At 34.0% G+C, this 14453-nt stretch overlaps 1 protein-coding gene across 1 annotated transcript; it reads right to left on the bottom strand.

Moving 5' to 3' along the window:
• Positions 1–4028: 4028 nt before the first annotated feature.
• Positions 4029–14175, bottom strand: LOC109171642 (ferric reduction oxidase 2-like). Its single transcript, XM_019320715.1, has 8 exons — positions 13904–14175; positions 13626–13722; positions 13316–13510; positions 12255–12489; positions 7711–8038; positions 6398–6641; positions 5127–5836; positions 4029–4389 (listed from the first exon to the last, which is right to left on the bottom strand). The coding sequence occupies exons 1-8, from the start codon at positions 14094–14096 to the stop codon at positions 4250–4252; spliced, it is 2142 nt and encodes a 713-aa protein (XP_019176260.1). The 5' UTR covers positions 14097–14175; the 3' UTR covers positions 4029–4249.
• Positions 14176–14453: the final 278 nt, after the last annotated feature.

Genomic DNA, 14453 nt, shown 5'->3' with positions numbered 1-14453 from the left:
CCTAGCAAGGTATGAGAAATTGTCAGGACAGGTGGTGAATTATAATAAATCTAATATATGTTTTAGCAGAAACACTCAGGAGGCTGACAGTGCACAGGTAGCGAATTGTCTGGGGGTGGTGCAAGCACCCAATTTTGGGAAATATTTAGGCCTACCATCTTTTGTAGGGAGAAATAAGAGAGCTGTTCTTTCGTATGTGGAGGAAAAAATCAGGCAACGAATTGGGTCGTGGAGTAAAAAGTTACTCTCTCAGGCTGGTAAGGAAGTATTATTGAAAAGTGTAGCGCAATCTATGCCTGCCTTTTCGATGAGTGTTTTTTTTTTTTTTTTACCTGAGACAGTTTGTCAGTCAATTGAGCGAACTATGAATAGGTATTGGTGGGGCAGTGGAAGAGAAAGGGGAATACATTAGAAGGCATGGGACAGGTTGTGCATAATACATTAGAAGGCATGGGACAGGTTGTGCATACCAAAAAAGTATGGTGGTATGGGTTTTAAAGAACTGAGGGCTTTTAATCTAGCAATGCTGGGTAAACAAGCATGGCGATTTTTAACAGACCCAGAAACACTCGTAGCTAAAAGCTATAAGGCAAGGTATTATCCCACAACCAGTTTTACAGATGCAACTATTGGTAATTGCCCAAGTTACTGTTGGAGAAGTATAATGGCAGCCCATGCAATGGTAGTCTCAGGGGTGCGAAGGAGGATGGGGAATGGACAGACAACTTTAATATGGGAACACCCGTGGTTACGAGATAATCCTAGCCCATTGATTCAAACAGAAATGCCACAGCAATTGAGAGAGGCACGAGTTGCAGGACTAATTGATTTACAGACTCTTACCTGGGATCCGCATATTTTGTCTGATTTATTTATTCCTGGGGATGTGGAGCGAAGAAATATGATCCCTGTTAGTCCTGAGTATGAGGACTCATGGTATTGGATGAGTGACCCAAAGGGGACATATACAGTAAAGAATGCCTATAGGCATATTGTGGGTGATTATGAGAATAATCCAGCGAATTTTGATAAGTGGGTTGCAATGTGGAAAATAAAAGTCCCCCCTAAATGGAAAACTTTCTTGTGGAGAGCCATTGGTGACATTTTGCCAACAACCCTTAACTTGATATTAAAAAGGGTGGAGGTCGACCCAACTTGCCCTATGTGTGGTTTAGATCATGAAGATGTGTTGCATGCTTTAGTGCTCTGCGAATATTCTAAACTTGTTTGGAATATAACACAATTGCCTGTTATTAATATTGTTGCAGACTCGTTTACAGCATGGATAAAAGGGGCTATGGCGGCATTGACGGAGGAGCAGACCCGGTTAATGATAGCAGTATTATATTATATTTGGAGAACCCGGAATTCAGCTGTCTGGAAGGGATCAATGATGCGGCCTATCCAATTGGTCAGAGCAGCCACCGTAGCGCTATAGGCGTACGGCGCTGCCCATGTCCGCCGAACCGAACCGGCACCGGCGACGGACCACTTGAACGGTCCAGGGGAGAATGGTCTACGATGTTATGTGGACGCGGGTTTCCGGCACGATACGGGCGAGGCTACTTACGGCATGATAGTTATAGCGCCAGATGGCTCGTTTGTGGCAGCAAGGAATGACAAGTTACCAATTTGTTTTTCACCACTTATGGCGGAGGCCCAGGCATACAAGGAGGCTTTGTCCTGGCTACTTGAACGGGATAACACATTAGTAAGTTTACTCACGGATTGCATGGAATTGGCTACGATTATTAGGCACCATCACACGCTGATCCATTCGTACGTTGGGGTCACAGTTGACCAGTGCAGAACGTTTATGTCGTTGTTTAATCGTATTACTTTGGATTACATCTCTAGGCAGGTTAATTTACATGCGCATACTTTAGCTACGTTAGCATTTACTCAGGATCAAGCTATGTACTGGGATGCTAACCCACCTGACGCTATTTCGGCTTTGATTCATTAATACAATCGCAAGATTGACCTTAAAAAAAAATAACATAGTATTACATTTTCACTAAAAAAAAATTACGTCAGAGAGTCTCATCACACAATTAGACTAGATAGTTTAGTTTCAATTATTTAGGAATTGTTGAAATTATTTGTTTTAATTGAAATTATTAATTATTTATAAGAGCAAATATCGATTTTGGTCCCACGAGTATTAGTAAAATGATGGTTTTGGTCCACATGTTTAATTCCTACCAATTATCATCCAGCACTATTGTTTTAGTACTAATTTTCATCCACGACTATTATTTTAGTGCTAAAATTCATCACGCCGGTCACCACTCCATTTAAGACATGCTGAAATCTAAAAGATTTAAGGGTATTTTCGTCCTTTTCAACTTAAGATTCCAATTTGAACATGAATGAAAGGATTTAAGCCCTAAGATCGATCTCAATTCGTAGTTCTCCTCCTCATCCTACCTTAATTATATATATATATATATATATATATATATATCAGCACCGCCACCACCATCACCACCGCTACCGCCACCACCACCATCACTACCACCACCGGTCCACCGCTACCATCGCCACCGCTGCCACTGCTACCACCCCGCCATCGTCACCACCACCGTCACCGCCGCCACCGCCACCACCTCCGCCGCCGCCGCCACCACCATCGCCACCGCCACCGCCACCACCACCACATATTTTTATAAGGGTATTTATGTCTTTTAAAACATGTATCATTTCTATTCCTTAAACCAACCAAAGACTGTAATATAATTCCTAAAGTCTATTCCTTCCGTGAACCAAACAATAGAATACAATTTCTATTTTATTCCTTGCCTATTCCATTCCTTATGGAATACCATTCCTATTAGCTCAAAATTTCATTCCGTGAGCTGTAAAAGGCGTGAAGATGAAGGCTAAAGAGAATACTCATACTCTAAATATTCTATCTTAACCTCTGTTACTCTAAAAGGATTTAATTGGTTTAAACACTATCCTTGGTGAAACGTGTTCATGGTGGCACAAGTTTGAAGGTTGATTTGATTTGCAACGTACCCACTCAAGTAGATGATGAAGATTGAGTCGGTGTGAAGAATTAAGGTCATAGTGTGTATGGACATGTTGCTTCAATCCTTGTAATCTTTGGTGATCATCTAGTGAATTGGGCGTACGTTGAGGAGCCCCGCAGACATAGGAGGATTTCTCTGAACTGCATTACCAATTGTTGTGTTCCTGGTTTTATTTCTTTACTTAGTTTTCTTTCTTGTTATCTTTGATTGTGTGTGGTTAATGCCTAAATTAAAGATAATTAATTGAATTAAAAATAAAGTAGAAAATATTTAGGAATCTCTTGCATTCAAGATCCACGATTCTCTTTTTCAATACTCAAATTGGGATATTAATTTGAAAGGATAAAATGCCCTTAATAATTTCATATTTCGGCATGTCTTAAACGAATGAGTGACCGGCATTATGAATTTTGACATTAAAATAATAGTCGTGAATAAAAAGTGGTACTAAAACAATAATCATGGATAAAAATTAATAAGAATTAAGCATATGGACCAAAATTGTCATTTTGCTAATATTCGTGAGACCAAAATTGATATTTACTCTTACTTATAATGCATTTAAGTGTATCTATCATACTATTAGATACTAGTGTTTTACTTCTTGTAATTTGTATAAGCTAAAAAAAAAAAAAAAAAAAAGGAGCTGAGGGGTATAATTCCCATCTTTCGCGGTTGGAATATGTACAGTTGTTGTGCATTTGTCCTTTTATGAGTGTTCATATTGATTTAAAGATCTCAATTGGTTATATGATTATATTTATAGTGGATGCATTTATATATCAATTTTAGAGATGTATTTTACATTTTTAAAAAATTTGTTCAAGTGTATAATATCAAATAAAGTTCAATGAAAATTTAAAAAGACCTAGCCTCTCCAATGTTGATGCGAAACACTACAGTAGGATGACATATTAAATCTTAAGTTATGAATAATGCTTAGTGTTAAAATTCAAACTCATTATATTTTTAAGTTTTGCAAAATCGATCATCTCATCTCAATTACTAAATCTGATCTGATTAACATCATATCAACACACACGTACTCGTAAACCAGATCGAGACAATATTAGTATATTACACATCTGCTACATATATATATATATATATACTACGAGCTGATGAGCAGTTATTATTATTCGGATCCATATTATCTTTAATATTATATTATACGCTTTTCTTCATCATTCATATATATATGATCGAAAAGCAAATCACCAGTTAAAGCTATTGGACTCGAACGTCACGTTATTCACCAATCCAGAACCACATATGGCTGCAACATCGTGCCTCAACTTCTTGGGTCCCGACGCAAACACTCCCACGCTCGACCCTTTGATTTCCATCAGGATTCCTGCACCATCAGATTCAATTGCATCACACAACAAAATATACTCAATTTAGTCTTTCACTATAATGGGTTTCTCTCGAAACGTCTTTTTGTGCTCGATTGGATCTTGCACTTCGATGATTTTCCCTAATTGAGTCTTCTGTAAATGTAACTTAGTAATTTTCCCTTTATTAATATCTAATAATTTAGTCTTCAACTTCAGTAGTTTAATCCAAATTAGTCATCGACTATAGTATTTAAATTAATACCTTATTTAGTCTTCCACTATAGTCATTTTTATAGTTAGGGTCCGTTTGGAAAACAGAAAAATGACTTTTGGAAAATGTTTTCCTAGTTTTCCGTGTTTGGATGCAACAGAAAAATCCAGTCAACGAAAAACATTTTCCGTTGACTGGGGAAAATGAAGCCATTTTGGTGAAAGTCATTTTCCGCCAAAATGTTTAATTATATAATTCTACTCATTTTTCAGAAAATAAACCAAACATACCAAGTTTTCCAAAATGCAACCAAACACTGGAAAGGAAAATATTTTTTGAAAAATGGCTCATTTTCCAGAATTTATTTTCCTGCTTTCCAAACGGACCCTTAGTCATTATTAATTCTAATAGTCAATGATTCAATTATGCCGGGAAAACCATCGAAGTCGAGGGCCCGATAAGACGATTAGGACTAAATCGAGAATAAACTAAATTGGATATTAACTCTGATCTGATTGTGAGATATAGAAAAGTTTGACGTACTCTTGAGGTCAGGTCTTTTGCCATAATGAGTGTTGATTGATCCGGTGAGAGATTGATTGGGAAGGCTTTCGAGTTCTTGATCAGCAGCATAGGTCAAGAGTGTGGTAATAGACTTTGTAGAGTCTGCAATGTCTTGAATCTGCTTAGCCTCCCTAGCAATCTTTTTCTTGTTCCACAAGAAAGCTGCACTTGCTGAGACAACAATGCCAAAGCAAATGAACAACATGTTCAACAAAGCCCTTGTGTGGTATGGGAAGACCTTATTAGTACCATGGTCCATGGGGTAAACATAGTACTGGTAAAGAATGGCAACCAGGCTAAGGTAAATGAGGAAAGAAGCAGATATAATTGCAGCTAGCCAGAGGGAGCTGTTTGGGCCAAAAATGGAGGATATGGGTGCATCTGAGGTCTTAGGTTTGAAGCAAAGGGGTTGGGGTTTTTCTGGGATTATTGTGGCTTGCTGGGTTTCTCTTGTTATGTAGGCCTCTATTTGTATGTCAAGATTGGAAGCAGTAGGAGTAGGAGAAGAGAGAGGGAGGAGAAGGTCCAATATGGAGAGATGTGAGGAGTTTTTGAAGATGGGGATGAGCACAACTTTGGGGGTTTTCTGGTTTTGGGTTGATGATGAGCTTATGAAAATGAGTTCTTTGATGATGGAAATGAAAGGGGTGATTCCACTTCCTCCGCTTATCATCACCACCACATCATGCCTGCATCCAAATCCAAATAGCTAATATAGGTTGAAACCCTAAACTTAACTGAAGCACTCAAATCCCGAGCTGCCTTAGTGAGGTAGCAACGGAGTGTTTTTTTTTTTTTTTTTTTTTTCCTGTTCAAGGCTGAGATCTTTTCGCATTGAGGATTTGAACTTGAGTTTTTGTTGAGTTGCTACACCCACACTTAATCTTTCAGCCACCGAGCTATGCTCCGGGCAATAGGTAATGTTGCAATATAGGTTTAAACCCTAAACCTAATTGAAACACGAGCTATGCTCCGGGACAATAGGTAATGCTGCAATACAGGTTTAAACCCTAAACCTAATTGAAACACTTAAATTCTGATCGAGTTGTCTCAGTAAGGTTGGAATGTAGGATATGAGTGCTTGCTTTTTTTCTCTAAAGCTAAAATCATATCCCTTCTCATTGAGGATTTGAACTTGGGTATTTATCGAGTTACTACCTCAACCTTTCAACCATAGAATTATGTCCCGGGACAATAGGTAATGTTGCAATAAGTCATTGTGTGTAGCTTAGAAAGAAATTAAAATTTACCTCAGAAAATCAGTGTGGGCAGGTCCATATGGCCCTTCAACAGAGACTTGAAGGGAGTCAACAGGTGAAGGAGCAGACAAAACATCATAAAGCTTCTTGGTCCAACTTCCTTCACATTTGATGATCACACTCATTGTGTCCTCTTCCATATTACTATTTGAAGTCACAGTAAAAGGGTGCCATTGCAGCTTTGATACGCTTGGCACGTTCAAGAACATGATGCTTGTTGGGGAGTATTTCAAACCTAAGAAGTTAAAATAAAATCGGTACGCGGTGTAAATTCAGGATTAAAACTTTGAACACATATATATAGGTTTAGGATCCCATAAGAACATAACTCAAGAGAAAATTAAGAATTAATTTCAGCTTTATATTTGTAAAAATTGGGTGGTTGAGATTAATTTTTTTTATTTTTTTATTTTTATTTATTTATTTTTTATCATCAATTTCACTTTGCAATTTAGAACACTACGGGAAATTATGAAATTTCCGACCACCTGAAAGTGATCTTAAATCAAGTCGAAAGTCTTGTTCCCGTCCACTTTTGGCATTCGGAAAAACCTTTGTTGCTATTTCCGATCACTTTTTGGACTTTTTGGTATCAACTTAATTTAAGATCATTTTCAGGTGGTCGGAAATTTCATAATTTCCAGTAGTGGAATACTATATTATGCACCTTGTGACAACTAAATATGAATTCTTGGATAACTTTTAAAAATCAATAAAAATGTTACATGACATTTTAAATCTAAATCGTAAATGTTAAATCTTAAGCATTAAAAAGTGAACCCTCAAACCTAATCAAATAAAGAAAAACTCAGTTATAAACTCTAAAATCCAAACCCTAAATGCAATGCACTTTCGCATTTTTACAAGTGTAATTTTTTAATATTAAACGTGCACTTTATTAATATTAACTGTGCATTTTGTAACAACTAAATGTGTCTTCCTGAAAAACTCTGAGGAATGCAGATTTTAGTGTTCTTGATTGCATAGTAAAGTAAGTGATAATTACGAAAATGCTACCTTAATTTTTTAAAATCTGTTTTGACCAGTTTGATTTTTTCAAATGATGAGACCGTATCTTCACCCTTATAAATGCACAAAAGCCACTACATGAATGCACAAAGAATAGATTGTGTACAATTCGCAATCATGTGTGCAATAATATAGGAATTTTTATACATTTATGAAGAGTCTCACGGGAACAGGTAGATACACCTGAATATTAGCTTATATATATATATATATATATATATATATATATATATATATATATATATATATATATATATATATAGTTAGAGTGTTACCTGGTGCCTTGGAGAAGTTGAGCTCAAAAGTTTCACAGGGAAGGAGTCTAGCAGAGATTAAGCGAACATTCTGCCTAGATTGTAAGAACCTGAGGAATCTATCGATGAGGAAGAGGTAGAAGCCAGGCAGCATAATGCAGGCGTAGAAGATGCCAGTGTGGAGTATAAAGAAAACCATGAAAGCTACGTAGAGGTAGTGGGTGTAGTAGAAAAGCTCGAACATCTTCCTCCTCGTACTGGGAAATGCTGTGACCCACATCGTTAGCCCCAACACCAATGATATTTCTCCCGCTACGTTTGATATGTAATGGGGATCCCATTTTAGCATCTGCATGCATGCATGCATTATATTATATTCATCATATCGACAAATTATTGTGTGGACTATGTGTTATGTGAACCATAACAAAAAGTACATTTTTAATATATTAAAGAGGAAATTTCAATTTTGGTCCTATGACTATAGAGGTCTTATTAATTTCAGCCTCTGAATTTTAAAAGTGTTAATTTAGTACTTTAACTATGCAATTTTTGTCAATTTTGGTCACTCCGGTCAAATTACCGGTCAAATTTTGACAGAAAATTTTAATTGTTAAAATAATGAAGGTATTTTGATCATTTCACGTCTTTTTTCTTCTTCCCAGGACAGTCCATCCCTTCATCTCCCGTTTCCAGCAAATGCAATAAACAAAGATGATGGGGATAAAGGAGGCTTGATGATATTAAAGATAGGATTTACAGGGAGAAAGAACACCGGAAACGGGAGAGAAAGGGATGAACTCGCCTGGAAAGAAGAAAAAAGACGTGAAACGACCAAAATATTCTCATTATTTTAATTATTAAAATTTTTCGGCAAAATTTGGCCGGTAATTTGGTCGGAGTGACCAAAATTGACAAAAATTGCATAGTTAAAGGTACTAAATTGACACTTTTAAAAGTCAAGGACTAAAATTAAGAAGACCCCTATAGTCATATGACCAAAATTGAAATATCCTCTATATTAAATGTACATTATTTTTGTATTGTATGTACATTATACAATATAATGTACACTCAGTATAAAAATAATGTACATCTCCTAAATACAATGTATATTATTTTTGTACTGAATGTACATTATTTTACAGTATACAAAATATGGTCCACACAACTTGTGTGGACCATGGTCCAAACATCTACCTCTGTCATGCTGGCATCAGTCTGATGTCAACATGTTCATTTTATTTCATTAAAAAAACAAAATCTTAGGTAGGTAGTTATAAGAGTGTGATTGATGGATGCATGGACATTATTAATTAGTAGTTGGTTGCATATATGGTCCCCATTGAGAATCCTAAATCTACACAAAACACCAAACATAGGAATGTCTCCAGGAAAAAGCCAATTCCAATTTATCAATCACTTTGAAGAATATCAATATGAATTAATTTCGCCTCTTTCGTGGACCATTTGAATTTTCCCACTTTGTGCCCATACCAAGAGAATTTTTTTATCAACAACCCTTATTTTTATTTATGTTTTGATGAATAGAACTAAAAAAATATATATAATTAATAACTTAAATAAAACCTTATTATTATTATTATTATTATTATTATTATTGTTGTTGTTGTTGTTGTTATTATTATTATTATTATTATTATTATTATTATTATTATTATTATTATTATTATTTTACAATGGGGTGTTTGGTAAATAGTTGTTAATTACCTATTAGCTGATTATGTTAGTGAGTTTGACTAGTTGATAGAAAGATGTTTGGTACATTAACTATTAGTTGATAGTTCATTACATGTAAAATGATTTTTTCAAAAAGCTTATCGACTTTTTTGAATTTTAGCATTTTGGAACAATAATTTGTTACAAAAAGCTAATTAATCAAACACTTACATTGAATGTTAAACCAAATCAAACAATTAATAATGGTGACAAAATTGACTAATAAGCTGGGCCAATATGTTTTTATATTTTGAAAACTTTGTATAATTTTGTCATTATTAATGTTTTAAAATACATCTCTTTTTTATTTTCAATAAATGTAATTTAAAAATTATTTATTAAACTATCTTCCATATTAAAGTGTTTAATCTATCTTCACATTCTTTATTCTTGAAAAAAAAAAACATTTTCATCCGTTGTAATGAGTAATATCAAGGCTATAGACAAAAAAAATTTAAGCAAACAATTTTTCTATCTCCACTAATTTTTTTTAGAAGGAAAACAACCTCTTTAATATTTGAAAATAGAAAATAAAAACTCACATCATCATCATCAATGATATAAGTCTCTATAGATAATAATATTGTAACTCTTTCCTTATTGAAAAGGACAAATGAGTGAGCTTATATTTTGTAAATAAGGAAATTTGTTTTTGTATTTAAAAATTTATATATAATTTTTTAAAATTTATGATGAACTCTCAAAATTTTAAGTTTAATAATTTTAAAATATACAAAAACATATATAATAAATATCAAAGTTTGAGTCACAATAAAATGAGTATATATAGCTCCGCCCATGCTAGTTCGGATTAGAGAGGTTTTGGCATGTAAAGACAATGGAAAAGATGACAAATGATTCCCATATCCCATCTTTGAATCTTTTTGCTATGTTGTGACAATGATAATGACCTTAATTAGTGAGCTAATAATTGCATGTTATTCCATCTGATTCATTTTATCTGTATTACTTACTATTCATTGGTCAAACTATTCTTCTTTGTATATATATATATATATATATTTTTTACTTATTTTAAATTTGATTTTTTATGTTTAATACTACTTTTAGTGTAGTTTTTAAATATATAAATTTTGTATACTAATAATAAACTTAATATTATGAAAAATTAAATTAAAAATAATTTAGTCAAGTCTCGTTAACCGAATCAGACACATAAAATGGGATGGAGGGAGTATTACACATTTCATAACTTTTTATTTTTTATTTTTTTGGTTAGAGGGTAAGTGACACACACACACACACACACACACACACACACACACACATATATATATATATATATATATATATATATATATATATATATATATATATATATATGGGAATTGAATTGAAACCTATGAGAATCATTATATTGCCCAAGTAAAAAATGTGAATTCATCATTAGGAACGAGCAATCCGTCTAAAGTAAGAAGAAAAACGTTATGATATTTTAATAAATATTTTAAATAAATTTTAAAGTACAACGTATACAATTGCAAAGTACCTTAGATACATAGAATTGTATTCAAAATGTTGCAATTCATATATTACCGTGTGCACTTTGTAGCATTATTTAATATAATAAAATTTGTAATAATTTTGGTTAGTACACTTTAAAATTTGAAATATTTATCAAAATATCATTACGCTTTTTTCTTTACTTTAGAGTTGTTGGTTATCCCCAAATCAACGGATAAAATGAGTTTCCATTTTTTACCTAGAAGGTTGTTTTTATTTTATCCTCTCTCTCTCTCTCTCTCTATATATATATATATATATATATATATATATATATATATATATATATATATATATATATATATAGTTAAAAAGCAATTATTATTTTCTAAATGTAGAATTTGGTAAATTAAAATATCGTAAAAAGTTGATATAATTTTTATGTCTGCAACACCAAACTTATAAAAGTGGAAAGCACAACTACCGGTACATGCTAATTAATTTGGGGGTGAAAATAAAATTAACAAATTAAGCAAGATTATCATTAAAATTTGGTGAGATTTCAATTTTCAAGTATATAAAAATTAACTTTTAGTGATATATTTTATGTGGGATAAAACTATAGTTAAGCTTTTAGTTTACGCAAAGTTAATGGTAAAAAATTGGACCCTAAAATCTACTTGGTCGTCATTGTTATGTTAGCTTAGTACTAAAAAGGTAAATGATGAAATATAATTGAAACTTAGAATCCTTTCAAAGAAAAAAAAAAGAGTTTAAAATGGGAAAGCTAATTAATGAATTAATTAAAATCTATCTGTGACCATCCACTAGAAAACGGTTGGTGAAACAGTACGTGCTGAAAAGTGAAAACTGCATCCACCAAAACTGAGTGCTAGGAATGGGGGGCCCACCCACGCACATACTACATTTGATGTTGTAATGTCGTCTATGAATTGGAAGTTATATACCAATATAATCCATAATCTCATCAAACTTCAAATTCACATAATCATTTTATGTCTTTGAGTGGCCACAAATTAAACCCACAATCAACCTAACCTAACATCCACCTCATATATATAAAGGTGCTCCCTTTTTTCATCAATCTAATCATTCTTTCTTTAACTTCTTTTCAAGTTTTAATTCTAATCAATTACTCTTTATCAACATTAATAATGGCTTTTTATCTTTTCATTAAATAATTTTTTATCAAAATTAATAAATATCCATTTACTATATAGTGTGATGAAATCTGTTACCATTCCAAATGAGTGCATGATTACAATATCATGAACATTTCAAACAAAAAAAATTTGTTTAAATAAACGTACGAGTTATATATTAGAATGTAATGTAATTACCTCAGATAAACGGTGAGAGAGAGCCCAGAAAACAATGTAGAGAAAGCCATGAGCGGTGAAGAGTGCCATTGCAGAATGGCCCAGCCATATATGATACTTTATGCTACCCTCTGAAGTTAACCCCAAGAGAGGCAAGATGGATGAGCCTCGTGTCACCGGATAAAACATAAACGTTAAGCAAATATTCCCAGTCAGTCCGACCACTAAGGCCAATCTGTCTATCTTTGCTTGCCACCTGCATATATATGCGTATATATTATTGTTGCGTACAGACTAGTGAAGGGTCAAGTCCACCACTCTGTCTTTAAAAAATGTGATGGCAGTTTATAAGGAAATAAAATTGCGTTTTTACTACTAGATATAACTTTTGGCTTTAGTGGTAAGCACTTGATCAGCAAGAGCAAAAAAAAAGATTGGTGCAGTTAAAACGGGCAGGTATTGGGAGAGGAAATTGTTAAGCAGAAGCCGGTGAATGGCCAAGTCCAGCACCCAACCTCTCAAAAATGTGATAACGGTTTATAAGGAAACAAAGTTGCGCATTCTCTGCAAGCTATAACTTTTGGCGTAAGTGGTGAGTGCTTGATCAACAAGAGCAAACAAATTTTAAAGAAATTGTGCAGTTAAAACTGGTAGGTATTGGGAGAGGGAATTGTTGGGTAGAACGAAACCTGTAAATGGCCAAGTCCGCACCTAACCTCTCGAAAATTTGATGACGGTCTATAAAGAAATAAAGTTGCGCATTCGCTACTAGTTATAACTTTAGGCATAAGTGGTAAGTGCTTGATCAACCCGAGAAAAAAAAAAAAAATTGTGCAGTTAAAACTGACAACGTTGAGAGAGGAAATTGTTAAGCAGAGGCCGGTGAAGAGCCAAGTCCAGCATCCTATCTCTCGAAAATGTCATTACAGTCTATAAGAAAATAAAATTATGTATTCAATTCGCTACTAGCTATTAACTTTTGACTTAAGTGGTAAGCGTTTTATCCTAATAATTATGTTATCGGTTAAAAAGTATAGAGAAGTAGGTAGAGATAATTGAGGATGGAATTGAAGGGAACTTACACTTGAACGCCTTTGGTGGCAGCATACGTGGTGATTGAACTATATTGGTAACGAACGTAGGCTGCGAAATACCAAACGCACAGAACCACAAACATGGCCACGAACAAAACCTCAATCCATGTAACAATCCCCAGAGGCTTTATAATGTTTGGTTTCCTCAATACTCTCAACCAATCTTTCCTGCACTTACACTTGCTGCATATACATATGTATATATGTTTCAATTCCTAGCTAACTAGCTTATTAAATTAATTTCCACGTATATATATATATGTACATATAAATGGAGATTAAAAAAAAAAAAGCATACCTTTGTACATTTGGTGATCCCTTTCCCAGGTGGATATAAATGCACCCAATAACAGCAATGAACAAAATTGGGAATGTGAAGTTCAGCATTATTGGACCTTCAATTCAATCAAGAACAACAAATTAAATTAAAGAATTCTTTTTTGAGCATTACTGACCCTATTACAATATAGTATCTGTCGGTGCATATTTTTTCAACCTATTGAAACCTCCAGTTTGGGAGAGTTACAGATGTGTTATTGAGCTATAAGCTAGTATATATTAAAGGGGCGGGCTAACCTTGAATATCAAAGAAAGTGGAATTGGTATCAGCAAGAATGTGCGGAAGCCATTTGAGATAGTAAGTGAAGGTTGGCATGATGATCCACATCATCACATTTCCAAGAAACACTATGAGAGCTAGTCCCAGAATTGCAGCTTGGATCATCTTCCTTCCTCCACAACACACTAATTGCTTCTTCTCCTCTCCCATGCCCCTCTCTCTCTCTCCCTTTGGTTGAAGAATGATATATAGATTGTGTGTTCAAAATAAGTTTGGCTATGATTGTATTTATAAAGCTGCAGGGCAGGGGGGAGTAGTTATGGTGAGCAATAATATAATGGAAAATATACTCATACAATCATACTCTCACGATGGTGAAAACCCGGGTACATACTCTCAAATACTATTCTTAACTTTTACTTCCTCTTACAAATTTTTGATGTTGACATTTTCATTAGAATTCACAGGAAGGAAATAACTAATCATCAATTAGGGAGTAAAAATGGGCAAATTATATATTCTCAACAAAAAAAAAGGCAAATTATATTGTGCACCAGAGCGCACAAT

The sequence above is a fragment of the Ipomoea nil genome, unplaced genomic scaffold (genome assembly GCF_001879475.1).
Source record: "Ipomoea nil cultivar Tokyo-kokei standard unplaced genomic scaffold, Asagao_1.1 scaffold0322, whole genome shotgun sequence".
Lineage (NCBI taxonomy): Eukaryota > Viridiplantae > Streptophyta > Magnoliopsida > Solanales > Convolvulaceae > Ipomoea > Ipomoea nil.
The sequence above is the reverse complement of the archived record's forward strand: the minus strand, read 5'-3'. Positions and strand labels throughout refer to the sequence as shown.

Coding starts and splice junctions, on each gene's coding strand:
- LOC109171642 (XM_019320715.1), bottom strand. CDS start 14,096: ATGGGAGAGGAGAAGAAGCAATTAGTGTGTTGTGGAGGAAGGAAGATG. Junction 8,039..12,254: donor TCTCTCACCGTTTATCTGAG/GTAATTACATTA, acceptor GCATGCATGCAG/ATGCTAAAATGGGATCCCCA. Junction 5,837..6,397: donor GCCCACACTGATTTTCTGAG/GTAAATTTTAAT, acceptor ATTTGGATGCAG/GCATGATGTGGTGGTGATGA.